The sequence below is a fragment of the Condylura cristata genome, unplaced genomic scaffold (assembly GCF_000260355.1).
Source record: "Condylura cristata isolate star-nosed mole 26May11 unplaced genomic scaffold, ConCri1.0 scaffold00002, whole genome shotgun sequence".
NCBI classification, from domain to species: Eukaryota; Metazoa; Chordata; class Mammalia; order Eulipotyphla; family Talpidae; genus Condylura; species Condylura cristata.
In genome coordinates, this window is record NW_004567103.1 from 25,571,082 (window position 1) to 25,598,553 (window position 27,472).

The window sequence follows — 27,472 nt, forward strand, 5'->3', positions numbered from 1 at the left end:
CTAATTCCAGAGAGGGTGAGAATCCCGAGCTTAGGAGGCGCTCGGCAAACGCCCGCTGCTGCGAGGTGAGCACAGAAGGCTGGCAGAGGAACCGGGTCTGGCCTGGGCAGGTACCTTATCCTCTTGGACACGGGGTCACTCTCGGACACCATCACCGTGCAGGCGCCGCAGCCTCCTATTCCGCAGGCGGCCTTGGTTCCCGTGAGGCGTACTGAGGGGGCGTCAAGGAAAATGTGCCAAGGAGGACATGCTGCCGCTACAGTGAATAGAGAGGAAGGTCCTTGGGGAAGAGGGGACATCTGCCTCCGGGTCTCAGTCAGGGACGCTGTGTAGCTCATTTGCTGCATGACATTCACCGCACTGCTCTCTCCGGAGTTTCTCACTTACAAAGAGGGTAAGTCGCTATCGTCTCTATCTTCACAGGCTTATCATAAGCATCTCGTAGGATAACGGATTGAAAAGATCTTTGAAATGATTTATTTTGGTATCGGGTATTATTTTAGCTCTTCTTTTGGGTTGCTAAAAGAAGAAATAATTTGGGGAAGCTCGCTATATTACCAGTTTTGTCCAGTAATTTGTAATTCACTTAAAAGCAAGTGAGGGTGGCCCTCCCTGGTGGTACAACGGGTTAGGGCGCAGTACTGCAAGCTGGCTGCAGCCGCTTCAGTGCGAGTTCGATCCCCAGCCCTGGAGGTGACCCACATGGTGCTGCAGACCTCTCCTGACCCACCTGCTGCTCCCCTCAGCAATGTACTTCGTAAATCTGCCTGTTCTGCTCCCCACTTTGTCTCTGGCGAAGCCTCTCACCGCCCCTGCACCTCTGGCCTGTATTCCAACTCTGTATGCAAAAATAAATAAATCTTAAAAAAAAATGCTAGTGAGTGAGCCTTGGAATAAAGCACATATTCTTATTTTCAAATCCTCCCTTGACTGACCCTCTTTTTTGATTTGGTCCAATCCTGAATCTACACTCAACCTCCACCCCTTATTCCCGGTGTCCTTTCCCCTAATTATGGGATTGGATGTCATTAACCAGTCAAGGTAAGAAGACTGCAGGGTCACTGGTTTTTCTTTTAGGTCATAGGGCTTATTCATCTAAGTTAACCCACAGTGTCAGCTACTTCTCAGACAGGCTATATGAATGAGCGGTGTGGGCTTGGTGTCAGTGGGGCAGGGGGTCACGCTCCAGTTTGAGAGAGGATGAGCTCATGGAATGACTCTTCTCCCATTTGTCATTAGAAGCTGAGCATAATCTCAACTTAAAAGTTGTTGAAATTTTGTAATTTTCAAGCATTGATAACTAACTAAAAACCATGTGGACTGTCGACCAAAACTTGACGAGGAGTCCATTCCACCTATTTGTAATTTCTTTTTTTTTTTTTTTGGCTTCTTTGAGTTATCATTTGATTTACTGATTAAAATATGTTTGCCATGATGAAGGTCTGTATTTCAGAATATCAACTGGTGGGGGAATAGGCTTTAAGAAAACTGATATAGGAAAGGGCAGTCTTTTCCTATGACACATGCTTTCTGTGAATCTGAAAAATTTGGTTTCCTTCTGGGGCAGGGTACTTGCAACACAAGTCACTATTACATAACCACCCTCTTGGGAATCTGGAAAGCCCTTAAAGGAATAATCAGTGCTGAAATAAAGAGCTTAGCTTCTATTTCACTACTATTAAATTAAGATATAAAGAACCCTGGGGAAACTTCATCTTCTCCAAATAACCCGATTCACTTAATACCCTAAGACCATTGCCAAAGCAAAGAGAGAGCCAGGGTGGAGGGGACTGGCTAATACTCATAATCACAGCTGCTCTAAGCTTTAAGACAAACACAGACTTGGCCAAGACTCGCTCAAAGGGTCCAGTTTGTTCGCAGGAAGGTCAACAGTGTGACTTCTGGGTCTGCATTCCTCTCTATCACCTGCAGTGGAAACAGGAAAGAGAAGGTTATGGGGTTGGAAGCAGTGATTCAGGAGAATGCTGTGGGCTGCTTGGTTTGAGGGTTTGGGTAGGATTTAGGCCCACTGGAATCTGCCTGTTTCTGTGGTCTGAGGGCAAACAACTCTCTGAAATCATTTTTGAAGAGCAAAGACTCACCAAGCAAGTGTGGCAACAAAGGTCTGTGTGATTTGCTGTGTAAGGACAGCTTTAGTTTTCATGCTTTTCCCATGATCTAGCTATTTTTGGGAATCTTCCACCTACTTTTTGTATTCTTAATATACTTAAAATTGGGGAAGGACTTGTGTGTGTGTGTGTGTGTGTGTGTGTGTGTGTGGTGTAATTAAGGCTCTTGGGCAGTGGTGAAAGTAAGGTAGAAGGGTTTCTATATTCTGGCACCTCTGAGACATCTCTAGTGGGGAGTACATTTGATAACAACAAGGGTCTTCCGGGTGGGTGGCAGAGAGGAGAGGTGGGAGGGAGTCGCTGTCACCTGGAGAGACCCTAGGTGGCACTATTCCACTCCCAGCAGAGCCTTGTGGCCCAGTCCAGAACTTAGTGTGGCTCTGGTGGGACATTTGAATTTCCCCCTCTTGCTCCTTAAAAGTGAGGGAGTTAGCATTCAAAGTTGTGGAGGGCCCTCTTGGGTGCTTCTTTCCATTTGCTCATTTGGGATATTTCCTTTGCTTTGTCTTGGGTCTCCAGTCATACTATCACACTAGTGGAAAGGAAGATACAGTAGAATTGTGTTAAGTTCTTCCTTTGTCCCTGAGGAGAAACATGAACTTGTGTAGACTTCAAACAATAAACACATTCATAAGAGTCTTCCAAGTTGAGATATAATAACTCAACAGCTCTTTGTACCTAGGGGGCTCCAATCAATGAAAGAAGAAGCCTTTATTTCCTCTTCAGGTCCTTTAAAAACACTTATTGAGAACATGGTCAAATAATATTTCTATTATCTAGCTGATTCCCACTCCCCACTACACAAAGTTGCATTTAATCAAGCCCTTGACTTATTTCCTATTCTGGCTGCAACTACTTCATTCTGGGCTCATGACTCAGAAGTGATGCAGGGCAGAAGAGAGAGGAAGGGGTGTCAAAGCCTAGGCCGGTGGAACAAACAGTAAGGACTTAGTTCATGAATGATAGTTTTGGAAGAATGCCTGGGGTTTGCTGCCGTGACCGGATACAGGCGAGAGAGCAGAAGGCAAGTGGTGAGGACTTAGCAGCTCTATTGATCCTCCTTTCTTGCACCCTCTCTGGCACTGGGAGTTAGAGTGGACATGGGCATGACCAATCCCAATTAGGTCTGTAAGATATGTGGGCTGAGTGTTTCTGGAGGAAAGGTGGCAAGACCCCAGGGAAGTGGTTCCCTTGAAATAGAGACTCACAGAGGAGAGGATCTGGCAGAGGCCCTGAGGGTTAGCTAGTAGTCTGTGTGGAGAGACGGGGAGATGCCAGGGAAGAGAGGCAATGGGTAAACTCCCTCTCCTGTCATGTTGGTGGCCCCAGACATTTAACTGCTACCCAGTGAAAGAGGGGATTCAACATGGACTGCAATTAGATTTCAACTAATTCTGTCTGATGGAGCCACAACAGAAAAATGAAGTCGAAAAAACAAAGAAGGCTCTATTTCATATCCTACTGGTTTGAGGGTCAAGATATATTGTTAGATTGATGACTTCCTGTTTGTCAGGCACAGTGCTATGTGCTCTTATAAGCACCTAGGGGTTCCCCAATCAGCCAAGGACGACCCTTCTTTTAATCTTCATAATTGCCACAGCACTTGGATACTAGAGATAGGTACTCTGCAGTTTGGGGAGGTGAAATAACTTGCTTAAGGATATACAGCAAATCACAGAGCAGGGTTGGAATCCAGACCATCTGATGCTACGGTAGCTTTGATTCACACCAATATTCTACCACGTCTCCACATTCGTAGAGGGTGAGCTCTGGCTGAGGGGAGACAGCTACATTAACATGGGTTCCTAGCTCCTGGCCAGGGAGGGGCTCAACCCAAAGGAGTCAAAGGTGTTCCCCTCAGGAACACCTGTCTCTGCAAGCCCGGCAGTGTCACCCAACACTTACCTTCCTCCCGTTCACAAAGAAAACCAACTCATCCGATCTTGGAGGGCAAGGCATTGCACCTGTGTGAGTCAGTTTCACCCTCCGACTCTAGGTGGAAATGTTCGTTGGCACCAGCCACAGAAATGAGCAGAATTAGGCTTACGCCACTGCTATTCCACCCTGGGTAGTAGGTGCAGGCAGTTTGGATGCCCAGAGAGAAGGGCCGGTGGGTGGGGTGGAGTAGTCCTTGCTTCCTGGCCTTTTAAGCCAAGGGAAGCTGTGCGCCCCACCTCTTGCTTACGCCTCCTCTGCCTCCCACCAATCCCGACTTCGAAACTGGCTCAGGACTTAGCCCACACTTCTTGATTTTTCTGAAGTTGGAGGGAATCCATATGAAAATCATAAATAACAATCTAAGCTTAAGCCCACTGTATGTTGCCTCAGCCTCAGGATTATTTTCTGGATGGATTTTATTCTTCTCAAAAGCAACTAGTAGTGAGCTTTCTGAGACTTCCCTCTTGCCCAACTTTTTTCTTATTCTATCTGAAGAAACCTCTCCTCATATGGAACCCTCTGGGCCAGTGCAGCCTGTGCCGTAGTTAAAAGTGGAGGTGTGGGGTGTCACGTGTACCAGCCCTTTTATACTGTTCCTACTTCACCCCCACCTACAGGATCCTGCCACTGAACACAGTGATCTATTCAAGGCACTGCTTTGTAAATAGACTGAGATTGGTGAAATCAGTACTGCAGATAGTAAATGATAAAATGGGAGCTGAAAGGGAGATGTCCTCGCTTCACAGATCTGTAAGTCTATAGACAAATGCTTCAATGAAACACCCTGTTTGATCTTTTGATCATCTCCAGTTAGATATCTGGAAACAAAGCCAGAAGTTCTTATTCTTTCAGCTTAAAGAATGTCCAGGATTTGGCCTCATAAAGGCTGAGCAGGTCACCACCTGCGTGGTCTGGTGTCAGAAGGGGAGGAAACCTGTGTGTTTCTGAACACTTCCTTCATGAGGATGTGAAGCCAGCCCTTGGCTAAAGGTGAATTTAGGCAACAGGGCCTTGGCCAAACAATGAAGACCTGGCGCCCTCGTGACTTAGATCACTGAGGCAGATCCACCTTCTGTCATGCTCCAGATGTGACTTCAGAGTCCTTCCCACCAGGAGTTATTCCAGAAAACAACCCCTAGTCAAATGTAGTTGACACTTTCTGTTTTCTTTATAATTCTAACGCCTGGGTCCCAAGCTTACCGGTGTTCATAGACCTGTGGAGTCGAATGTGTACACACCTGCACATTTTTTTGGTGTTATGTGGGCATATTTTGCAGGTATTGAAAAGTTTCTGAACTTTTCAGGTTCATGAAAACAGATGCTGGAGATCACGCTGTGATATAGGAGAAACCTGGAGGTAGCTCTTTTTGATCAAGTCACTCCTGCTAGAAATATCCCCATAGCTCTTTGAGGCTTCAAGTCTGAGATCGAAACCCCTTCATCACTGTGTGCAGTCTCCCACAGTCTGTGTTTCTGGTCTGAGACTCTCTTGCCTTTCAAAATAAATAAATAAATAAATAAAATAAAAATTCTTGCTTCCCAAGCAATTCTCGTCATCATTCTTCAGCTCAAACCTGGCTTTTTCCTAGTTGAAGCCTCCCAATGGCTTCTCACTGCCCTTGGCACAGTCTCTTGTGCCTCCCTGGCTGGCTCCATGGGCCTGGCCCCCCTCCTCTCTGACCACATCTTCACCCACTTTCTCCCCTGTTCACAATAGAGATTACGGTTTTCCTCTGCTCCCTGGGTGTGCTGCGTTCTTTCCTAAGGCCTTGGAGTACGTGATGTGTCCTGCTTTGACTTTGCTTCTCTCAGTCATTGACTGCTGCCCTCTTGTTTGATCACCCAATTTAAAGTGGCCCATCACTCTCCTACCATCTTGTGGATTTATTCAGCAACTTTCATTTTCTCTATCGCTCACTACTATCCAACACAGGTACTTGGATATTTCCCTAGAATGTAAGCTCCACGAGGGCAGTGACGTTACTTTCCACTCACTGCCATGTCCCCAAGGGCCCAGAATGTGTCTACACAGTGTTCATGCAATGTTGACTGCCTGAAGGAGGCTTCCCCCTGGCTGCAATGATAATGGCCCAATTTCTGACCCTCTATGACCCTCCCTCTTTCCCTACCATCAAAGGTAGGGAAAGGTAGGATGAAACCTCCCTTTTCTCTTCATTCTAAAAGCACCTGCAAGTCATACCAGTGGCTTTTTAAATTTTCACTTAATAAGCCAGGAAATGGGAAACTTGCCTCTTATCTGGCATTAATAATTGCTTATCTTTTCGATGTTTGCTTCTCATTTTCCCAGCAAGGGAATAAGCTCTTGGCTGACTGTGTGCCCCCCAATGCTCACTGGTTGAGGTTAACAAATGCTCGGCTGATTACCTACAATAGTTACATGGAGGAGGCGTCATTCGTTCATTCATTCACTCACTCAACAGTAGCTACTGAGCACTGGCCTTGCACAGTGCGAAACAAGATAGGTTTTTTCCTCTAAGGAACTCATGGTTAGTAAGAGAGAATTAATATGAGATTAGCTATTTACCATTGCGAGAAGTGTATAAACAGAGATTTAGCTTTGTTTTGGGGGAGGACAGCTAGGCCTGAAAGATAAGCAGGAGCTGATTTCGTGAGAATAGGGAGTGGGGGAGGCAGGCTGAGGAGAGAGTGATATGTGGGGATGGAGCCCTCCTTCTGGCTGCTTCCACCTGGGGAGTACTGATGCAGGGGTTGGTTCGCATGTTCTACAGTCTGTTCACCACAGCATGCTGCCTTTTAAGAGGAAACCCATGAACCCAAAGAGCACACAATTCCCATTTACAGAAAAATGGACACTCAATAAAAAGCACGAATCATGCCCTGATATCCTTCTGAAACAGATAAGAATAAATGCTTCAGCATCAACATACAATACAAACATGTAACATAGAAGAACAGCAGTAGAGTACTAAGGCTGGGTTTTGAAAATATAAAGGACTTTGGATTATGTAACCCAATACTGGGACACTGAAAACTGACCTTGCCTGGCTTTAGGGAGTGTTTTTCAAACTTGTTTCAGCTGGGAAACTTTTGTTTGAATGAAATCTTGTGAAGTGTAAACAACTCATATAAGAATGTTGCTGCTCAATCGAGAAGACTGGGGTGAGACCTAAAGTTCTCTGCTTTCCTCTTTTTTAGAATCTGTCAAGGCCCTAAGAAGTTGAGGTGAAATGCATTCACTTCAGAGTGAGCGCAAGGTTTCCCACAGTCAGAAGGCAGGCGTCCCCTGTGCCAGGGTTATCTGACTCTCAAGACAATGGAACAAAGCAGCTTCGGCTTCTTCTTTTCTGTTTATTGGTTTTGTTTTTCCTTAATGAAAAGGGAGACTAGTTTCTTCACCTTTAAGTGGATTGTTCTGGTGGGTGGAAGAAACTCCACCTATATTGATCCAGGTGCTTGTATATTTGTTATGAAAAAATGTTTCATGAGTTACATCAAATAATGCCTTGACTCAATGAAGAATTACTATTCTCTGACATTGCCCTTCCCCACAATTCAACCAACCTTTTTCTGGAAAAAACCCTAACAAACCCTACTCTGCTGTAAATGGAAAAGTACCAGCTACTAGCTCAGAGCCTTTGGGGATCTGCTATTTTACACTTTTCAATGCCCAGAGATGGGACATGGGCCAGAAGCTGGGCAGTGGCAGTCTCTAGCACCCTTAGGTTGGCCATGTGCCTGTGGAGCGGACTAACAGCCCTCACCCTTCTCCACTCTGAGGTGCACTCCATTCCCTCCAGTCTTTTGGCCTCTGGGAATGAAGCAGCTGCAGGGTTCATGGGAAGTTCGGTATCAGTGGGGCCTCAGGCTAAGAGGCAGAGGGCTTCTTTCCCTCACTGGCTGGGGACTGCCTAGAAATCTGCACCCCCAAAACTGTGAAGCTGGAGGAGAGTTTGTCATTTGGGGTAGGGATGGACATAGAGAAGAAATTTGACGTTGAGTGAACAGCAGGACAGGCGGCCACATGGGTGGGCTGCTCCTTCCTGCCCCTGGGTCTGGGCCAGTGTGAAGAGTCAGGAGCAGCATCTGGCCCACCTTCCTCAGTTCCCTCCACAGGGCCCTGGCAGCCTGGCAGCTTCTAGCCCACAGCCCATGGGATGTGGATTAGGGTCACCTGCCTTGGGTAGCCTGGGGCTGGTGCCTCTTCGCAAGAATGAGACTGGATCTAGTTCTTTATTTAATAAAAAAGAAATACTATTATTTATTTCTAAGTCACATGCAATTATTTTTTTATGAATTAAATGATGCTAATATTACTTAATGTGAATAAATGTTTTATTTGACAAATAAAAACATGTAAGGGGGCCTATTAAGGATTGAAGTGTGTTCCTCAAGCTGATCTTATTTGGAAAGGAGGTCTTTGTAACTGTTGTCAGATTGGGATAAGGTCATACTGGGTTATTGGGGGCTGTAATGTCCAATGATGGCTGTTGCTGTAAGCAGGGGGGGATTTGGAGACAGAGGGGCACACAGAGAAGGCAGCCATGTGATGTGAGAGGCAGAGGCTGAAATGTGCCTACGAGACGGGGAAGGGCAGGGATTGCTGGCAAACACCGCTGGCTGAGGAGAGGCAAGGAAGACACCCACCCCCCCCTGCCCCAGAGCCTTCAGGGGAAGGGTGGTCCTGTCCGTGCTGTGATTCCGGACTTCTAGCACTCAGAATTGGAAGAGAACAACATTCAGCTGTTTTAAGCCATCAATGGCACGTTGTTAGGGCAGCTTTAACACATTTAATGATAAATTTAAGCAAAAAACCTTTTAAATCACAAATTTAATAAATGACAAAGAGGGAGTATTGTCTTATAGTGTTGAAGTATAGTCTCTAGCAGGCAAATTACGTGGTTGACTTGAAGACCATAATTCTGTGACAGCAGTCTTGGGAAGACGTTACATATTAAATATATCCTATGATAACTAATATTTAGGCATTCACCTGTCCTTGGGGATAAATTAAATTTTTTTAACAACTGAACAATTTTTATAGTAAGATGCCAGTTATGCTTTATCTCTTCTTATTGAGGTAACATTGGAGTATGATGTTCCATATGATTCAGAGGTAAAGGATCACACCCTTCGGGTGGATGTTGCTTACATTTTCTTATAATGCTTCTCACAGACCTGCTTTCTGTCAATCCAGGACTCAGTACTGTAGAGCTCTGCAGAATGTTATATTTCCTTAAACACTTGTGCGTGGTTGCTTATTTATGCAGAACAAATCAATTTATTATGCAGACCTAGTATCAGTTATAGATAATGAAACTCAAGCAAGAGACTTTTCTCTGAAGCTTTATTTGCAATTAATAATAACATCTGCTAAACAGTAGGCTGATAATTTGAATTTAAAAAATGCTTTTGTATAAGTAAGAAAAGCATACAGCAAACATCAAACATACAACATGGGATTCTGGGGTAAGTACTGATTTAAAATAGCAAAATTTTACATATATATGTGTGTATATATCTATACAATCATTTACTTTATTGAATGTAAAATTATTCTGGTTTATAAAGGTAGTTCATCCAGTGCATAACTACATGGACTTGGTGCTTACACCTAGGGAAGACTTCACCTTTCATCAAGAGGAGGAGCTTTAAGAGATCTGTAGAGGAGACTGGACATCAACCACCAGACCCCCTTGGAAAAAGGTCCTGCGCCCAGTTTGGGAAGGGTGGTCAGTGCTGGCCGGCCAGCGGCCAGCTGAGGCCTGCTGCAAGGGCAGATGCCTCCTTCCTCAAGGCTACGTCCGCCCTGGGGCAGCCTCCCTGGTGGCTGAGCGATGTGGAGGTTCACAGGCCTCTCCCTTTCCACCTACACAGGACAGCTCCTCTGGGTTCTGCATCACAGCGTCCCACTGCCCAATTCTGCTCCTCAACCTTTCCCCGAGAAACAGTCTGTTCCCCAAATTCTGTCTCTGCATCTGCTTCTAGGGAACTCAACCTTGGATGTGACCCTGGTCTTGTAGGGTGAAGAGCATGACCAGTTTACATTTTCAAAAGTGTCAAATATATAGGTACAGAGAACAGGCTGGTGACTGCAGAGGTGGTGGGCAGGTAGGGGTGAGGGGATGAAGGTCATGGGGAGGGGGGTTGGGCAAAAGATGGAAATTTCCAATAATAAAATAAACATATCTCAGGGGTGTAACGTGGACATGGACAGCATGGACACTGTGGTCAATACTATATCACATATGTGAAAGTTGCTGAGACAGTAGATTTTTTTTTAAGACTAACTTATTTATGGATATAGAAGTGGGGTACAGGCCAGAGGTCTAGAGGCAATGAGAGGATCCACCAGAGACAGAGTGGGGAGCAGAACAGGCAGATCGTACACTGCTGAGTACATTGCTGAGGGGAGAAGCTGGCGGGTCAGGAGCGCCATGTGGATCACCTCAGGGGCGGGAATTGAACTCATGCTCAAGTGACTTTAGCTTTCTTAGTGCTGTGGGGGGAGGGGGGTGAGACAGTAGATCTTTAAAGTTCTCATCATTAAAAAAAAGTTGTAACTATGTATGATTTGACAGCTGTGAACTAGAGCTAAGGTGGTGATCATCTGCAATATATACAAACAGGGAATTGCTACATTGTGCACCCAAAACTAGTACAAAGCCAGTTGGACCTCAGCAAAGAAAAAAGAGATAGTACTGGCCCTCCTTGGTGGTGCAGTGGGTTAAAGCACAGCACTGAGAAGCTAAAGCCACTTCCGCATGAGTTCGATCCCCGCCTGCCCGGGAGGTGACCACATGGTGTGGCAGACCTCTCCTGGCCCACCCGCTGCTCCCCTCAGCAGTGTACTTCGTCGATCTGCCTGTTCTGTTCCCCTCTGTCTCTGGTGAAGCCTCTCACCGCCCATGAGCCTCTGGCCTGTACCCCAGTTCTGTATGTACAAATAAATAAATCTTAATAAAAAAAAAAGGGATAGTACTGAGTATAGAGGATTAAAGAAGAAACAACACAGATACCTAAGACCTGTCCAAACCTCGTTTTGACCTCTCCCATTTTGTGCTTCCACCTATACTGAACCAAAAACCATCTCCCTGCCCCTAACTCTCTCCATTCAACTCCACTCCCTTGGTGTTCATGAAGTGGTAGGAAAGTGTGGGATGAAATGGCTCCACCATAAACTTTGGTAAGGCAGCCTGAGAACCACCATGGCACTTGACGTTGAAGGGCACAGCTATTTCTTTTCTGACAACTTTCATTAACCCACAGTTAATCAGCAGTAAAGCTTTTGTCATTGAAAGGCAGTGTGACTGTTAGCCTGAGTCCATTGGTTAAAAAGATTGTCTTACACGTTCAGTGCAATTACCACTATACAACGTTTTCACATCAGACAGACAATAGCTACTTATCTGATTTAATAATATGGATTAAGGTTGCAGTAGAGATACTATAAATTGTCAGATTTAAATGCATTATAGTAATAATACTATATTTGAAATCAGTTATTGTTTCCAGTGTTCTATTTTTAGAATATAGTACAACTCCCCAACTCCAATTCTTCAAGTTAACCGAATATACTGAAATCATCAGACGTACTGTGTAAAAATTCAATTTCTGTGTTTTCAGAAGTCTTGTCACATGGCTTGTGGAATAAATATTTTAAAACTTAATGTGTGCTTGTGACACACGTGTCTTCTATTTTACCGCTAAAAAATATACCAGTGACCCTATTTTTATTGTTCTGTGGGCACAGTGTTTTTGTGGGTTGGGCTCCGGGCAATCTAGATTACTGAGTGAATTGCAGACACTTAAAAAATATCCAGGTAAACACACACTCACATACCGCTCTTAGACTGAGAGAGGAGCAGTAGTGAGACTTTTTTCTGGAAAGAGGCCTTTCCTTTCTACTGCTGCTCTCTTCTTTCAGTCTGGTCACACACGCACATAAATAATTGTAACGTTTATTCTTCCACCACAAAATCACTATTAATACATGCAGAGCTTTAAGATCTGGCACACAGCTCCCTGACAAGTGATTAATATTGATTGTTTTCAAATCTCTCAGAGAATTGAACATCCTCTCTAGCATTAAGATTTCATTTCCTTGGGAAAATGTGATGTCAAATAGCTGAGAAATAACAGAAAAAGAAGCTTGAGGATTCTGGGCTCCTTTGGTATGGCAGAAGGAAGATGGCAATAATTTCACATTTTAGATACTAAGTCATGAGGGCAGCAGAGTGAGTGGAGTTAGCTGGGGTGGTTTCCTATGTGCGAAGATGCTGCACCCCACACTTGGCTCCTGGTGGTTAGGGACAGCTGGAGGCTCTGGGTGGTTTACTTCCAGACACCTCAGTGGGGGGGAAGTGGAGGGGTAGGGACCTGAGAGCTGAGTGGGGTTGCAGGGGTGGGCTCCTGAGAACCCTTGCAGGGAGTGGCTTCTCCACATTCAGAAAAGGCACAGCAGTGACTTGGAGTTGGCTAAGTAGGGGTGTTTACACCATAGCAATTGACAAGCACTCTAAACCATAGGCTTTTCCAGGCAAGACTGTTACTATCAGTTACTACTGGCTTTAAGGAAGTCAATCTTGGGAGTTTTGGGGGGTAGATGATTTTGTGGATGAACAGGCTTCTGAAGAGCCCAGCACAGGCAGTCTAAAAAGACTGCAGGGTAAAGAAAATTCCACCATGTTTTCAAATCATGATGATGTAGATCTTTAGGGTAATGCAAACGAAAAGAAGGATTTTTGATTCTAAGCTTCATTATACCTTTTGGAAAATTTGCTTTTTAAAATTTAGTCATGCGGTGATTTAAACTACAGAGAATAATGACAAGATGCTAAAATTATTCTTAACAATTAAAAGCCAGCCTATATTTGCTCCAGTTTGAAAATTTTAAGGGCAACAGTGAACTCTGTTTCTCATTTTTTAAGAATACACAGGATTAAGACACCTGGATGGACCAAGGTGTAAATGTTGAAGGGTCATCTCTGGGGATCTAAAAAAAGATCAAGAGAAGGAAGATAATTATTAATAGAATGCTGTTAGATGAAGAAAGTCATTAACTCAGAAGCAATATGGCTTTAAAAAAGAACAAGTCAAACGTCCATCTTGTTTCATCAAATTACATAATATTCATGAGTCATGCATCTTTTTCTCATAAACTTCTTATGTTTGGGATGAGATACAACTTACTCAGAAACTCACTAATTTTCAAGGCAAAGCACAAAGCTCAGTCTAATTTTATACCAACGGCTCATTTAGGGCTGCAGCAGGCAGTTCAATAGCAAAACAGCCTCTAATGATGGCTGTAGGCATATTTTTAGCAACTGGAAAATGAACTGTTATATTGGTGTGTAATTATAAGACTTATCAAAGGTGCCCACTGAATTGACATTGTCATTTAAATGATTTTTATTAGTTTGCTTAATGGGTATTTTCTGAATAATTGATTGGGCAAAATATCTACTCAGTTAATTTAGTTAGTGAGGTAATTATAAATATCAGTTTTATCAAATATCAAAATACCATATCAATTGCATTTTCACAAAATGTTTAACCTACCATGATGGTCATTAACACTGGTCAATTGAGTGTGATTTTCTTTTGGTCTGGTACAATGAGATCATCACTGGAAGAAGTGCACTCATTTTGCATTTGCATTGAGGTATATAGGAAGTAGCGGGTAGAGGCAAAATGAGATTTTTCTTTTTTTTGCAGACTGGGTGTAAGCCAGAGGTGTCAGCAGTGGGAGAATTTACCAAAGAGTGGGGAGCAGAACAAGTGGATCTACTGAAATACACTGTTAAGGGGAGCAGTGGGTGAGACAGGAGAGTCTGTGTGTCATATATAGGTCAGTTCCCTGGCTGGGGATGGAACTCAGGCCATAGCAGTGATAGCACTGAGATTTAGCCCCTACCCTAGGCCACCAGGGTGGCCCTAAAAAGAGATTTTTTTCAATGGAAAAGATGAACCTGTCCTGAAATTTTTTCATAGTTATCAAATCTAGACCAAGAAGCAAGGAGGCCATGTTGGGGGTCGGGGGTGGCCATCACAGGGTCCACCTCAGAACCCTACTTACCATGTCAGTGAACTGATCCACACAGGTCATCCTGATCAGCTCAGGAGTGGCGGGGCTACTCAGGGTGAAGGTGTTGGTCAGTCCCCTCTCTCTGCGGGCAGCAGACACGGCATCATAGATGGCGAACAACACAGAGGATCCCAAGAACATTCCAGCCTCACCCAGTCCCTGAGAGAAGGACCAAGGCCATCAGAAATGGTTCATTTAGGATCATTTTGTGTGTGTACAAATCTCTGAATTGAACTGAATTTCCCCCATACTGCTTTTGTGTGGTGTCGTCCTTGGATGGGCCCAGCTCAGCAGGATAGCAAGGCAACTTAAAATTCTCTTTCCTTAAGACATGGAATCAACCCAAATGCCCGAAAGTAGATGACTAGATTAAAAAGATGTGGTGCAAATACACCATGGAATATTACTCAGCAATCAAAAAAGATAAACTCATGCCTTTTGCAGCAACATGGATGGAGCTGGGGGATCATGCTTAGTGAAATAAGCCAGAAAGGAAAGGAAAAATACCGGATGGTTTCACTCATAGCAGGAGCATAAAGGACCAGGGTGGGGCAGAAATAATAATGAACAATTATATACCAGAGGCATTTTATGGAGTTGGAGTGGGGGATGGGATCAAAAACAGGGCAGGGGGAGGAACACATACGTTTAAAGTCTCAAAGTCTAAAGCCCCCAGTGCTCTCTTGGATGCTCTAACTTGGGCTCCACACCATTTGTGTTTAATTCAAAACCCAAACAGAACCTCCATAAGACAGTGGTGACATGGCTGCCCCTGGAGAGTGGATGGTGAGTTTCTTACATGTGCTGCTTCCCTGACGTTGTGGAGGCTCTGAGCTAACAGGCTCATTATGTTTTGAATAATTCACCAATGCCTCTTTATACTGAACTTTCTTTCTTCAAAGTAGCCTGGTCTTGCTTGGCTTGTGTCCTTAGACAGAGGACTAATGCCTGGATTCAGGGAAAGTCTAGCCCAGGCTTTGTTTTTATTCTGAAGCAAATGTGGAGCTGGTGGAAGGACAGTTTTCCTCCGCGGTGAGGAGGGGCAGGAGTGGAGAAGCCCAGGCTGAAGACGCAGCTGGACCATCAGGGAGGTGGCTGTCCAGGAAGCAGGTGTGTGCTTGGTGCGGGGATGGCCAGAGATGCCCCTGGCCAAAATCAGGGGTGAAGCTGGAGACAAAGGCCGTCTGGACAGGCAGACTTGCCTCTCTCCCAATCTTGAACTTCTCCTACGAAAGGGAGGGAATTTCTCGAAAACCTGAGGTTAAGCTTATGATCTGTCCAGCCAGGACAGAAGTAAAGTTGGAGGAGGTTTTTCTCTCAAGGTGGCGCTTAGTTGAAAGAATCTGGATGCCACTTCTCCTCGACTCTTGCTATTTGATTTAATTTCGCTTCCTGATCTCTTTCAACAGTACAGACTGCCAGGGCTTCTGAAGTTGGTGCGCCCCACTTTGCTAAGAGTTTGCTCTTCTTTCCTCACTCTGTTGGGCATTTGCAATTCAAAGAAATAAGTACATTCAAGGGACTATTTCATTAATTTTTGAAAGAGTAAGTTGTTACAGGGCTGCATTTTATTCTTTTCCCCCCACTACCCCCAAGTTCACATGCTGAAGTTTTATCCCCAGCAACTCCAAATGTGACCAGATTTGGAGGTGAGGGCTTGAAAGAGATGACTAAGTTAAAATGAGATCTTTAGATCCAGCAAGAAAACAACAGCAAGAACAGGCGCAGAAGCATAGTCTATAAAGCCACAGAAACCAGGATCCTTGCAAAGAACATAGGCTTATATCTGCAACCTGTAATCACAATATAAGATCAACACATCAAGTCAGAAACAAAAAATAAAGATAAAACGAGGCATTTAGGGGGCCCTCCCTGGTGGCGCAGCGGGTTAAAGCACAGCACTGAGAAGCTAAAACCACTTCCGCATGAGTTCGATCCCCACCTGCCCGGGAGGAAATCCACAGGCGAGGCAGACCTCTTCTGACCCGCTTGCTGCTCCCCTCAGCAGTGTACTTCATTGATCAGCCTGTTCTGCTCTCCTCTCTGTCTCTGGTGAATCCTCTCACCCTCCACATCTCTGGCCTATACCCCAGTTCCATATGAATAAATAAATAAATCTTCAAAATAAAAATGAGGCGTTTAATCCAGTGTCTTTACAAGACTGGCATCCTTATGTGAGCGGGAACTCAGGAAGTATACACAAAGCCTGTGCACACAGAGGGGGACCCCCTGAGAACATGGGGGTGGGGGTGAGGCAAAGACCAGCCAGCTGCAAGCCACAGAAAAACGGCCTTGGCAAAAATCAAACCTTCCCCTGTGACTTCTAATCTCCAGAACTGTGAGAAAAATACATCTCTGTAGTTTGAGCCCCCACTCTGTGTATTTTCGTGTGGTAACCAAAGTAACACAGACATCTTGGGTCTTACCTTGGACGAGTAGATGGCTATGGGATTTCGGGAATGCACTAGTGTAACGTAGAATTCTTCCGGTATTTCAGTGACGGTGGGGATTTTGTAGTCATCTGGACCCCGAGAATAAAGCACACCTTCAGGGGAATATTTTAGTTCTTCTATGGTATATAAGCCCATGCCTTGGATAAATGCTCCTTCCACCTATGGGCAAAAATTTCATGGTTTATGAGTACATGATGCAGGTTGAATAAATAGTCCAGTGTGACTGAAAACAGAGCCATTCCTGAAAGTACTGGGGTGGACCCCAAAGATTCTTTGGGGTCTGAGCCCCTCTGCCTTCCTGTGCTCATCCCTCATCCTTACAGTCTAGGTAGCTAATATTCATCTGGGCCCACCGGATTTGTTCAAGCCCCTGAGTCTTTGCAGATGCAGTTTCTCCTGATTCTCGTTGCTGCTCCCTACCTCAGCTTGACCACCTGGAAAACTCCTCGAATTACAGCCTCTTTGGTGCCTTTTAGGTTCTTCCCAAACCCTGGGAGGATTTAGGAACAGCTTCTGCCAGAATCATTGTGTATGGAACATATTCCCCCAGCTGGGGGCTCTGTTCTTCGTATGGGGCTTAATACTTAGATTCTCAACAAAAGTCTATTAAATTAGACAAAAAAGAGCTAACTTTAAAGGTACATGCAGTGCAGTAATGGAGCCAGGACACGGAGTTTACTGTAATACCTGGATATCCTCGCTTCTGTTATAAATTACAGTGGAAAGTAGTTCAGTGTGAGATAAGGTGGGTTGGGAGAAATATCTTATGAAAATAATTTTTTTCATTAAAAGTTATGTTAAGGTCTATTTACAAACTACCACATTCTAGGAAGAAGAGCCCTTTTGAAGGACTTTTTATGGCCTCTGCCTGGAGGTCATACAAATTGAAGAAAAACTACAATCTGCATTTTTTAAACGCTAAATTAAAAATAAATTAATTTGCTAAGTAAAGCAAATTAAAATGTTAAATTTGAAAATTCCAAATACCTAAGAAAGGTCAAAGAAAAAGGAAAACTCTGAATCCCAAGAGTTCTAGTCTAGTCCACTCTGGCTTTCTGTCCTTTTCCCATGGGGCAAGTATAGGGTCTTCCTGACCACATCCTCTCCCTTTCTGCCATTGCTGAAGCAATAAAGAGGCAAGATTGAGGGGTGAAGGGGTAAAGAAAGAGAAGGGGAGGCAGGTCTTGGTGCTAGCTGCAGCTCTCACACTTGGCCTGAGGCCCACGGTGGACTCAGGTGCCAGGTCAGGGCTCTTGCTCCAAGTCCCAGGCAGCAAAGTTATGACGCGCAAACCTGGGCCTTGCTGTGTGGCCTGGAGCCCACCTTTGCAGTTAAGTTATTTCTTTTGCTAAGTCTGAGGACCACATTTTGAGAAACACTGAAGAACCAAAAAAAAAAAAAAAAAAAAAAAAAAATCCTTCCTATGAAGCCCATGGGCCAATCTTGTCACTAGACTTGGGATGGTGAGAAGCTGCTGGCAGATGAAAGTACCACGTCTGCTGGGTTTGATGCCAAGTTGCTCAACCTTCAGATGGCTTTCAGGTGCAGATGATGGGCCAGCCAGCTCGCCTCACCTGGAGCAGCTTGGCAGGACTGGGGAGTTAATGTGACCGGCCCAGTTGGAAACATTTTGAGAAACAAGAATAGGCAGAAAAGGCAAAACTACACCAATAGCTGCAAAGATTTTAACTTGAAATTTGATAAGACTTTGACTGCATACATTTTATTTAGTTTTGAGGTGGAAGTTAGAATTAAATTTAGCAACAGGAATGCACTTCAGCATTTTCCCTCTTCTATTTCTCTAAGTTGCAGTCTGCCTAAATTCAATATTAATACGAAAATGTATGTAATTGTATTATTCTGTACTTATATGACATTCCCTAATTATGAACATATTTAATGTCCATTAAGGAAAAATGAGAGCATGGAGAATAATATCACATTTATTCCTGCTATACAAAAACAACTACTTTTTCTTGAAATTTTCTTCCAATATTTTATCTACTATTTTCACTTGTCATGTACTTGTTATATACCCATGTTCTTCCAATATGTATCTATTTTCCTGTGTCATTAGTATTAGACAATATGTTTTGCAGAATACTTGTGCTAGCTATGAACAATGTTTGGAGGACCCTGGAAGAGAATTCACCAGAAGCCGCAGTGGGTGGTTCTGCTATCACGCACCTGTCCAATGTCCAGAGCTGGGTTTATGCTGAAAGCAGCATCCATGAAGATGTCTGTCCTCAGGAGCTGTGCCAAGAGAAAATACATAACGGAATCAACTGTTTAAAATAGATCTTTACTAAAATTATGCGTCTGTGGCAGGTTCTTCCGTTAGAAGGATCAAGTTGGTTTTTGCTTACAGCATACAAAACACATCTATGTTCATGCTTACGCTAGAAGATGGTGAATAAAATGTTGCTTTTTACCTTGTGAGCCCCAGTCAAACAGTCAATTTCCACCTCAGAACAGGATGCTCCATAAACCCAGTATGGGTAAGGCCTGCCTTCCTCCTTCTTCCAGTCCATGAATGTCTGGTAGCCTCTGAGAAGAGAAGTCCAGAGTGAAGAGAGAAAGCACTTTCCTCACCAGGGGTTTGAGAGCCCACTGGGGTCTGGGCCCTGGGGATGAACAGAGCACCCCACTGGGACTGAAGTTCCCCCTACCCATCTCGCTTGAGGGGGACCGTGGTGATAGGCCCAGGGAGAAGGTCCTGGCATTGGACCTGCCTCCAGCATCAGACACTGGGGCCGCTCAGGGAGCAAGTAGGTCCCTACGGCGTCACTGGCCCTGATGGGGAGACAGTGGCCCTTAGGAGCCACAGACCCAGTGCTGCAGGGCAACCATGGGCGGGGTTTCGGCGCTCACTGGGCAGCTGTTCAGATTGATGAACACAGCGCTGGCCCAGTGTGAATCTCAGCCGGCGTAAAGAATGTCCCTTACTTGAAATATCCAGTAGCCGAGAGATTGATGGATTCTTGAAAGGCTTTTGAAATCTAGAAGAGAGGGTTGGGTACAAAGAAATACGTTTAAGGAAAGTCATGAAAAAATGCCTGCTGTGCTGGGCTTGGCTCCTCTGGTTTGCACCCAGCTCTGTGCTCACTTTCACCAAGAACAAGACTTAAGCATGTACAGGCCATGGGACTCTTCCAAGGAAAGCACTTAAAGGCTGCTGCTGGCTATTCTCTGGGATCCTCTGTTCCTTTTGGCTTCATCGTGTAAAGTTTATTACTTCTTTTTAGTGAGGGAGGAGTTCAGGCCATAAGTACGTAGTAATGTACAGTGGTAGGTAAGTCTGTGTATGTGTATGTGCAGCTACATATGTGCACATGTGTATGTATGTAGCATCACCCTGATTTTCCTCCCAAATAATCTGACTGTTTCAGTACAGTATGTCATCTTCTCTGATGGAATTAACTGGGTTAGGCTGGAAAGTAATAATAATACGGTAATTCTTAGAATAAATATTATTAAAAATAGACTAACTCTTTGATTATTAGGATTGCTATACTTTCTACTGCTCTGGTGAGAAAAATAAGAAGGCCTTGGGTAAGTTGCCCCACAGACCTACTAGGGACAGAACAGAGATAGTGACTAAGTAGTGTTTTATTTTGGAGCCCATGCGTGACCCCGCTCTACAAGAAATCAGACTTTGAAATCATGTCAACTTTCAACAAACATACCACTTTTACTTTTTTGAAAAGCAGAACTAAGTGCTATTAAATGTTCTTGAAGGGAGATCACCAAGCAACCCAGCATGTAGGACTTTACTCATCTGGATACAGCTGCCTTCTCCAGTGGGGATAATACATAGAATACTCACCCACTCTTCCCATTTTCCTTCAGGGTTGTTCTTGATGACTGGCTCAAGTCGGGACATAAGAATTTGGCAGGCGTTCTAAAAATAAATATTTGAAATGGCACCAGAAATAAAAGACACAGGAATAGTGAAATGTAAATATTGAAATCAATGAAAATGTTGACTATCAGCCTTGTAAAGCCCTCTGGGTAGTTTGTTAAATTTGAGTAATGTAAGGAATCCCTTTCAAGGAAAAATATTCTTGGGGATTTTGCAGTGTTGACTTAAAATTATTTTCATTATAGGGCCTCTCTGGTAGTACACAGGTAAAAGTCTCAGCAGTGTCAAGCTATGGCCAGCCACTGTGGCAGGAATTCAACCCCCAGCCAGGGAGCTGACCCACATATAGTTCAGCAGACTGCTCTCAGCAGTGTATTTCAATCAATCTGCCTGTTCTGCTTCCCAAGATTTTATTCAAGGGGAAGGAAAAAGCTCACACAGGAAGTGAGAAGCTCTTGAGTCTTGGTTCTGTCAGAAATTAGCTGAGGGACCTGGACCCAGCCCCTTGACCTGTCAGCTTCAGTTTCACCTTTCATAATTGAGGCAGGGTGAGAGCCCCTTCTTGGGCTATCACTGAGTGAACAAGAAGTGAAAGGAAAGTCACCTGCACGGCCTTTCCGAAGATGTCTGTCCCCATTGAGCCCGCTGTGAAGACTGGATTGGGCACAGTGTCTGTGCTTGTCTCAGACAAGTGTATGTAAGACGTGGGGATGTTCAGTTCCCGACTCGCCACCTACCAGAAGCAAAAACAAAACAAAAATTCATTGACTTTTAGCTTCTGTCTTCCCTTTTCTTTTTTTGAACTGCATACACAGGGCAAATGGCTAACCTATAGAGAGATATTTAAAATAGCGTCTTGGCTTTATATGTAGATTATGAGTTTGAAGGTTTTAAACAGCACTGGAAAAGATACATTGCTTTTTAGAGACAACAGTCAACTAAAGGATCTCTGAGTTTTTAAAATTGTACCTCTCTCTTTCTCTCTCTATCTATCTATCTATCTTACACCGTTCTTCGTTTTGTACATTTTTTCATCTCGGTTGTAATACCCATGGACTTCCCATCACCTCACCCATGTGTCATCACCACAGTCCCGTGTGCTCTTCCCGCCCCAGTTTTGATCCTGTATCCCTGTCCACCCCCATAGAATGTCTCTGGTTTATAGTTGCTTGTTGATTTTCGTTTTTAATTGGTTACAATTGCTTTTATTTTTTACCCCTGATCCCTTGCATTCCCGCCTGTTTGATCCGATACCTCAGGCTGTCCTGGAAACCCCTGCATCGCTGTTAGCATGGCAGGGAAGGCTGAGGCCTGAGCTCACAAGCTTACCTTCTTTTCCTTGTGGTTTACAGACAATTTAGCATATTTTTTCTTTCAAGTGACCTTTTACAGGCACTGGGTTTTATTGTAAAGAAGCCAGATGTGTACAGAGAAGGTCTTTTGGGTCTTTGTGTATTCCAAGCACCCTATTAAAAAATACCCTTCCCCTAAAGAAATATCTCCTATTTTTCAGTGGGAGGTAAGCTTTGTCCCGCTCCCCCACCCCCACATTTGGGATTCAAATGTCATTATTTGACAAATTCTTAATACTAAAAAAAGAAGGGAAAATTTCCCACTGCAAATGATTTCTTGTTCTTTCAATTGTATTGGAAATACCTCTTTGAAGGAGCACACATAATGAAATGGCCAGTGATGTGGCATTTCTGAGCTGATTGCGATTCTTAGGAACATAATTCTCATCTTATTAAACATACTCATCTCTAATGGAAAATTTGAATGAACCTAGAATTGTGCCATTGTCATCAAGTTAGGAAGTATGTTATCTTTGAAAACTAGAATCACATTTTTTTCAGCAGACCTATGGACTTGATTCGTTGGGAAGCAGGAAGGATGATCTAGTTGCTCAGTTCTAATATCCTCTTCCCATTCTCATGCACAATTTTACATTACTAAAATCAAGACATGCCTTATAATTGATCTGAGCATTTTAGTGATGATACTTCTCCTGCACAGCAAGAAATTCTAAGTTTCTTTGTTAGGTGCTATGACCTTTTTACAGTAGAGAAATGGACACTTATCTCACCTGAATCATTTTGGTATAAAGGCCTTGTCCTAATTCGCAGCCACCATGAGTCACCAAGACAGAACCATCAAGGTAGATATGGACTAGAGCAGCACCCTGGGGAAATAATAATAATACCAGTTTGGAAAACAGTGCAACCAAATGTTGCTGTGAGGTTAGCTGAGGAGGCCAGTTGAATACTTTTGATTCATTGAGCCAACAGCTTATTTTTTAGGCCATAGAAGATAGTCATGATTAGCGGCTATTGGAAACCTCTTTCACCAAGAACCCAGGCTTGAAAATCATCAATGTCATGGGTGAAAAGGGTCAATTGTCTGGTGAAAGATAGAAATGGACTTTTAGGTACAGATGGTTTACTTATAATGATAGCTATTTGAAACTTATATATTATTATATGCAGTTATTTTAATAAGAAATTATTTGAAAACTAGGATAAGAAATCTGTCAAATGGAAATGTGAATGGTGGCCCATCTGAAGACAAAAACCCTGGGGGGATACCTCCCAGAGTGCCAGCCTGCATAGCAGTTTGCTGTACTTCTCCCCAGGTGTGTAAGTTAATTTTAAAGCAGATGGGCTAGGGTCCTCCCTATTGGCAAGCGGGTTAAAGCACAGCACTATGAAGCTCTGAGTTCAATCCCAGCTGGGGAGGTGACCCACATGGCTCAGCAGACCTCTCCTGACTTGCCCACTGCTGCCCTCAGCAGTGTATTTCAGTACATCTGCCTGCTCTGCTACCCACTCTGTCTCTGGTGAATGCTCTCACCACCCACACCTCTGGTCTATATTCCAATTCTGTATGCATAAATAAATAAATCTTTAAAAAAAAAAAAGCAAGTGGACTAATTTAGTGATTTAGTTATGAGCATCTCCTGGACCTATATTCTCAGGTCTGCATTCTTCTTCTTTTTTTTTTTATTTTTATTTTTTAAAAGATTTATTTATTTATTCATACAGAACTGGGGTACAGGCCAGAGATGCGGAGGGTGAGAGGATTCACCAGAGACAGAGTGGGGAGCAGAACAGGCAGATCGACCAAGTACACTGCTGAGGGGAGCAGTGGGCGGGTCAGGAGAGGTCTGCCACGCCATTTGGTCACCTCCAGGGCAGGCGGGAATCGAACTCATGCGGAAGTGGCTTTAGCTTCTCAGTGCAGTGCTTTTACCGCTGCGCCACCAGGGAGGGCCCTCTTCTTCTTCTTTTTTAATATTTATTTATTTATACAGAACTGGGGTACAGGCCAGAGGTGCGAGGGTGACAGTATCTACCAGAGATGGAGTGGAGAGCAGACTGAAATACACTGCTGAGGGGAGCAGTGGGCAGGTCAGGAGAGGTCTTCTGTGCCATATGGGTCACCCATTGACCAGGGATTGAACTTGTGCTGCAGTGGCTGTGATAGCTTCATAGTTCTGTGCTTTAACATGCTGTGACACGAGGGAGGGTCCATGCCTTCATTCTTAGTTCTTTACCAGAACTTTTGAACATTCTGTTTAGAAATGTTACCTGATGATGCTGTAACAGGAGTCATGGATGACCATGGCCATGTAAGAATGAGCATCATGATGTCACAGGGTAGCCCAGAGTGAACTGGACTGCCTGTCTGTGGGTCTTCACCCACACGCTTAAAATTAATTTTCTGCAGGCACACACAAAACGGGTAATGGGTTTATTTACAAAAGGGGAAAGAAAAAAGAAACAACCTAGGGAAAGAGAGAGGGATACAAAGTAACTGGAATATCTTACCAGCGGGCTAACTTGGAACTCTAGCCACAAACCAACTAGTAGTCACACAGTCCGAGAGCTATTGCTCCAGAAAGAGCCGTTACCTCTCCAGAGGGACAGTTGAAAACACCGCTCTCTACCCCCAAAGTCCCAGAATGCCTGCTTAGCTACGCCCTTGGGTCCTGGCAGTTCTCTCCCTGGTACTGCTGGGAGTTGTAGTTTTCCAATCACTGGAGTAGGGGGTGGAGTCCAGAAAGCTGCAGTAGGGGGTGGAATTCACAAAACTGCAGTTTCTTTAGGATATCCTTCCCCTTAACAATGAGACCATGTTGGACTTCATGTTGATGATGCTATAAACCCCCAATAGGATTACTGAATTCTTGGGGCAGATTAATGATAAGAGATGGGGGCAGGAGACACCGTCCATTGAAGAACCACCATTAATTTTGTGAGTAAAAATTTAGCTTTGGAAATGTGACATGAGTAAAAATTTAGCTTTAGAAAAGTGACATCAGTCACCCAATTAAATTAATGTTACTATTTTGAGTATTACTGACACTTATAATAATGTTTTTACTTAATTTTCCAAATTTGTGTTTAATGCAAGCGTAAGAGCTATATGAAGACTTGGGCTTTGTTTTATAATTACAGTTAGATATCATTAAAATAAATGATTCAAGCAACTATTACAAGATCACAGGATTTTTTTTTTATTTTTCCTTTCAAGGGTCCATATATGTTACTCTGGCCTGGACAAAGGACTAAACCTATCCTAAGAGGTGCCATGTTCCTAACCTTCCCCCTTCCTCCTCTTCTTGCTTTCTACTTTACTATAAGCCTCTCAGGAAGGATATGATCAGAAGATAATTTGGGTAAGAGATAGCCTGGCTATACCTCATTCATGCCCTGTGCCCAGAGAGAGAGAGGGGGAAGGAAGAGAGAGAGGGAGGGAAAAAGAGGAAAGAGAGAGAGATCAGAAACAGAATTCCCACAAAGGGAAGGTCCATTAGTCCCTGAGTTAGAGAGAGAGATGGGGAAGGAAGAGAGAGAGGGAGGGAAAAAGAGGAAAGAGAGAGAGATCAGAAACAGAATTCCCACAAAGGGAAGGTCCATTAGTCCCTGAGTTTCATATAATAACTTCAAGTTTGTCTGAGAGTGGGGTAACTGTCTGTGTGAATTTTTGAGAGCTCTGTCTTCAAATGACCCTACTCTTGTTACTAAGAAATTATAAAGGACAGAATGGAATCTTCTTGTTTCCTCCAGTTCTTGCAAAGACTTGAAATTCTACTCCATCCCCAAATACCCAAGTTTGGATTCTTGCCCAAGACCGGGACCCCCCACCCCAACCCACCCCCAGAGCAATCTGTTGATTGTTTTCTGAGGTCTCTGACACCATGTCCCACCAGGTCATTGTAGCCTGATGCACTTTGTTTCCTGCCTTAGGAAGTCACCCTCATTTCTTCTTTATTTCCAGAGGGAACTGCCTAGTTACGCACAGTTGTCTCTTTCTGACAGTTGCTTGGAAAAGGGCCCCTGGCAAGAAGACAGCTTTCCCAACCTCACCTGATTGTAGTAGGTCACAGGGACCCCAATGGTAAATTTCATGGGGACCACAGCAAGCCCCTTCTTCTTCCAGAAATTCTTTTTGTTAAATTCTTCAGCAGCCAATTTCCTGTTATAGAATGAAGATTTCTCCAGACATTCTTTCCAGCATTTTCGCAAGAGTGCTGGATCAAATGTTTCCTTAAAAGCTGTTTTGCTAATTTGCTTATACATGTTTATTTCTTTAACCTGAAAGACAAGAAATTAAAATAGATTTCACATATACAAGCTTACTCCTTATGGGAATCATACATTTTTGTTATGTGTGTTAAGGATATAAAGGAAGTTTTTATTTAAAAAATAAAGTAGCTATAAATATACAGGTGAAAGTGTACATGGATAACACAAAGATCAATAACAATACTAGCAACAGAAACTACTATTGAACACTTCATATGCTGCAGACTATAGGCTAGTGTATTGTCTCAACTAACTCGATATTAATTCTGAGAAATAGTAAGTACTGTTAGTGACTCTGCACAAGTTTTATTAATGGTGAGACAAAATGCTCCTGCCTCAAAACCCTTTTAACTATAGAACATTGCCTTACTCTTACCACTCTCAAATTAGCTTCTTAAAATCTTGAACTTTGCAGAATGCACACATGGTCATAATCATTCCACCATCTCTAGTCATGTCCTTGACTCTGGGATGGCCTGTGTGATTTACTGTGGCCAATACACCTTATATAGGCAGGAACTAGAAAGGTGCTTGTGCTTTAGGGGTTGCTATGTTCCTGCTACTCAGAACTCTGAACTACTACAAAAAATTTATCTGGACTGGCCTACTGGATGATGCAAGACTGGCACAGAGAGGAACTTCCTCAGTTGAGACCTCTCTTAGAATCGACAAAGACCCTAGACATGTGAGTGAACCTGTCGTAAATCACAAAATTCCAACTGTGCTAGCTGAGATCTAAAAGCAACTCAGCTGACCCACAAAGTCAGAAGAAATCCTAGTGTTTTAACCCACTAAGTTTTGTGGTTGCCTTGTTACACGGCAAAAGTAGCTAATCTATAGATAATGTACTTTATTCCTTTGAATAATGTGCTTAGAAGCTGACAAGATGCTACGTGTAAGAGGTACATTTGAACCAACGATGTCAGACTTATGTTAGGGACATAACTGGTTACCTCTTCAGGGAGTAAGTTACACTGAGCGGCCACAGCGGTGACATAAGCTTCAGGTACCACTGTACCCTGGGGAAAGCCAAATCCTCGAAAGGCGGTGTTAGATGGCAGATTTGTTTTGCAAGCTCTTCCACGACACCGGAAGTTAGGAATATCATATGCATTTTCAGATTTCAGCACCATGAACTCCGTCACCTAAATTAGAGCAATACAAGACTTCACAGCTATCAAATATTCCAAACCATTTATCTGAATTTTATCTCTAAATAGAGCCCCCTGTAGAACTTGTCTAATTTGTAATACAACTATTCAAGCTAATAAAATATGGCATCTTCAGCTCAACTATTATAGTAACCTATGGGAAAGGCATGTTTGTTATTTACCATCTCTGACTCATCAGGAGTGCATCCACCATTGACATAATATTCAACGTCAGCTGCTTTGATCACACCATTGTTCATGAATCCTACCTGAAAAGGGATATCACAA

The 27,472-nt window shown here is 43.6% G+C and overlaps 2 protein-coding genes across 2 annotated transcripts in view; both read right to left on the minus strand.

Moving 5' to 3' along the window:
- Positions 1-4,088, minus strand: part of LOC101627752 (aldehyde oxidase 2-like) — a 78,011-nt gene extending 73,923 nt beyond the window's left edge. The window contains 3 exon segments of the mRNA XM_012724752.1: positions 115-211; positions 1,854-1,926; positions 4,035-4,088. Of these exon segments, the coding sequence (XP_012580206.1) occupies positions 115-211; positions 1,854-1,926; positions 4,035-4,088 (224 nt within the window).
- An 8,826-nt stretch (positions 4,089-12,914) lies between these two features.
- Positions 12,915-27,472, minus strand: part of LOC101627977 (aldehyde oxidase 4) — a 54,691-nt gene continuing 40,133 nt past the window's right edge. The window contains exons 23-34 of the mRNA XM_004674833.2: positions 27,367-27,453; positions 26,987-27,178; positions 25,815-26,042; positions 22,532-22,627; positions 21,053-21,181; positions 20,413-20,487; positions 19,533-19,585; positions 19,019-19,133; positions 18,774-18,839; positions 16,560-16,745; positions 14,125-14,292; positions 12,915-13,041 (exon numbers count right to left, since the gene is read on the minus strand). Coding sequence (XP_004674890.1) covers positions 12,988-13,041; positions 14,125-14,292; positions 16,560-16,745; positions 18,774-18,839; positions 19,019-19,133; positions 19,533-19,585; positions 20,413-20,487; positions 21,053-21,181; positions 22,532-22,627; positions 25,815-26,042; positions 26,987-27,178; positions 27,367-27,453 — 1,449 coding nt within the window. The 3' untranslated portion in view covers positions 12,915-12,987. The remainder of the gene's footprint in view (positions 13,042-14,124; positions 14,293-16,559; positions 16,746-18,773; positions 18,840-19,018; positions 19,134-19,532; positions 19,586-20,412; positions 20,488-21,052; positions 21,182-22,531; positions 22,628-25,814; positions 26,043-26,986; positions 27,179-27,366; positions 27,454-27,472) is intronic.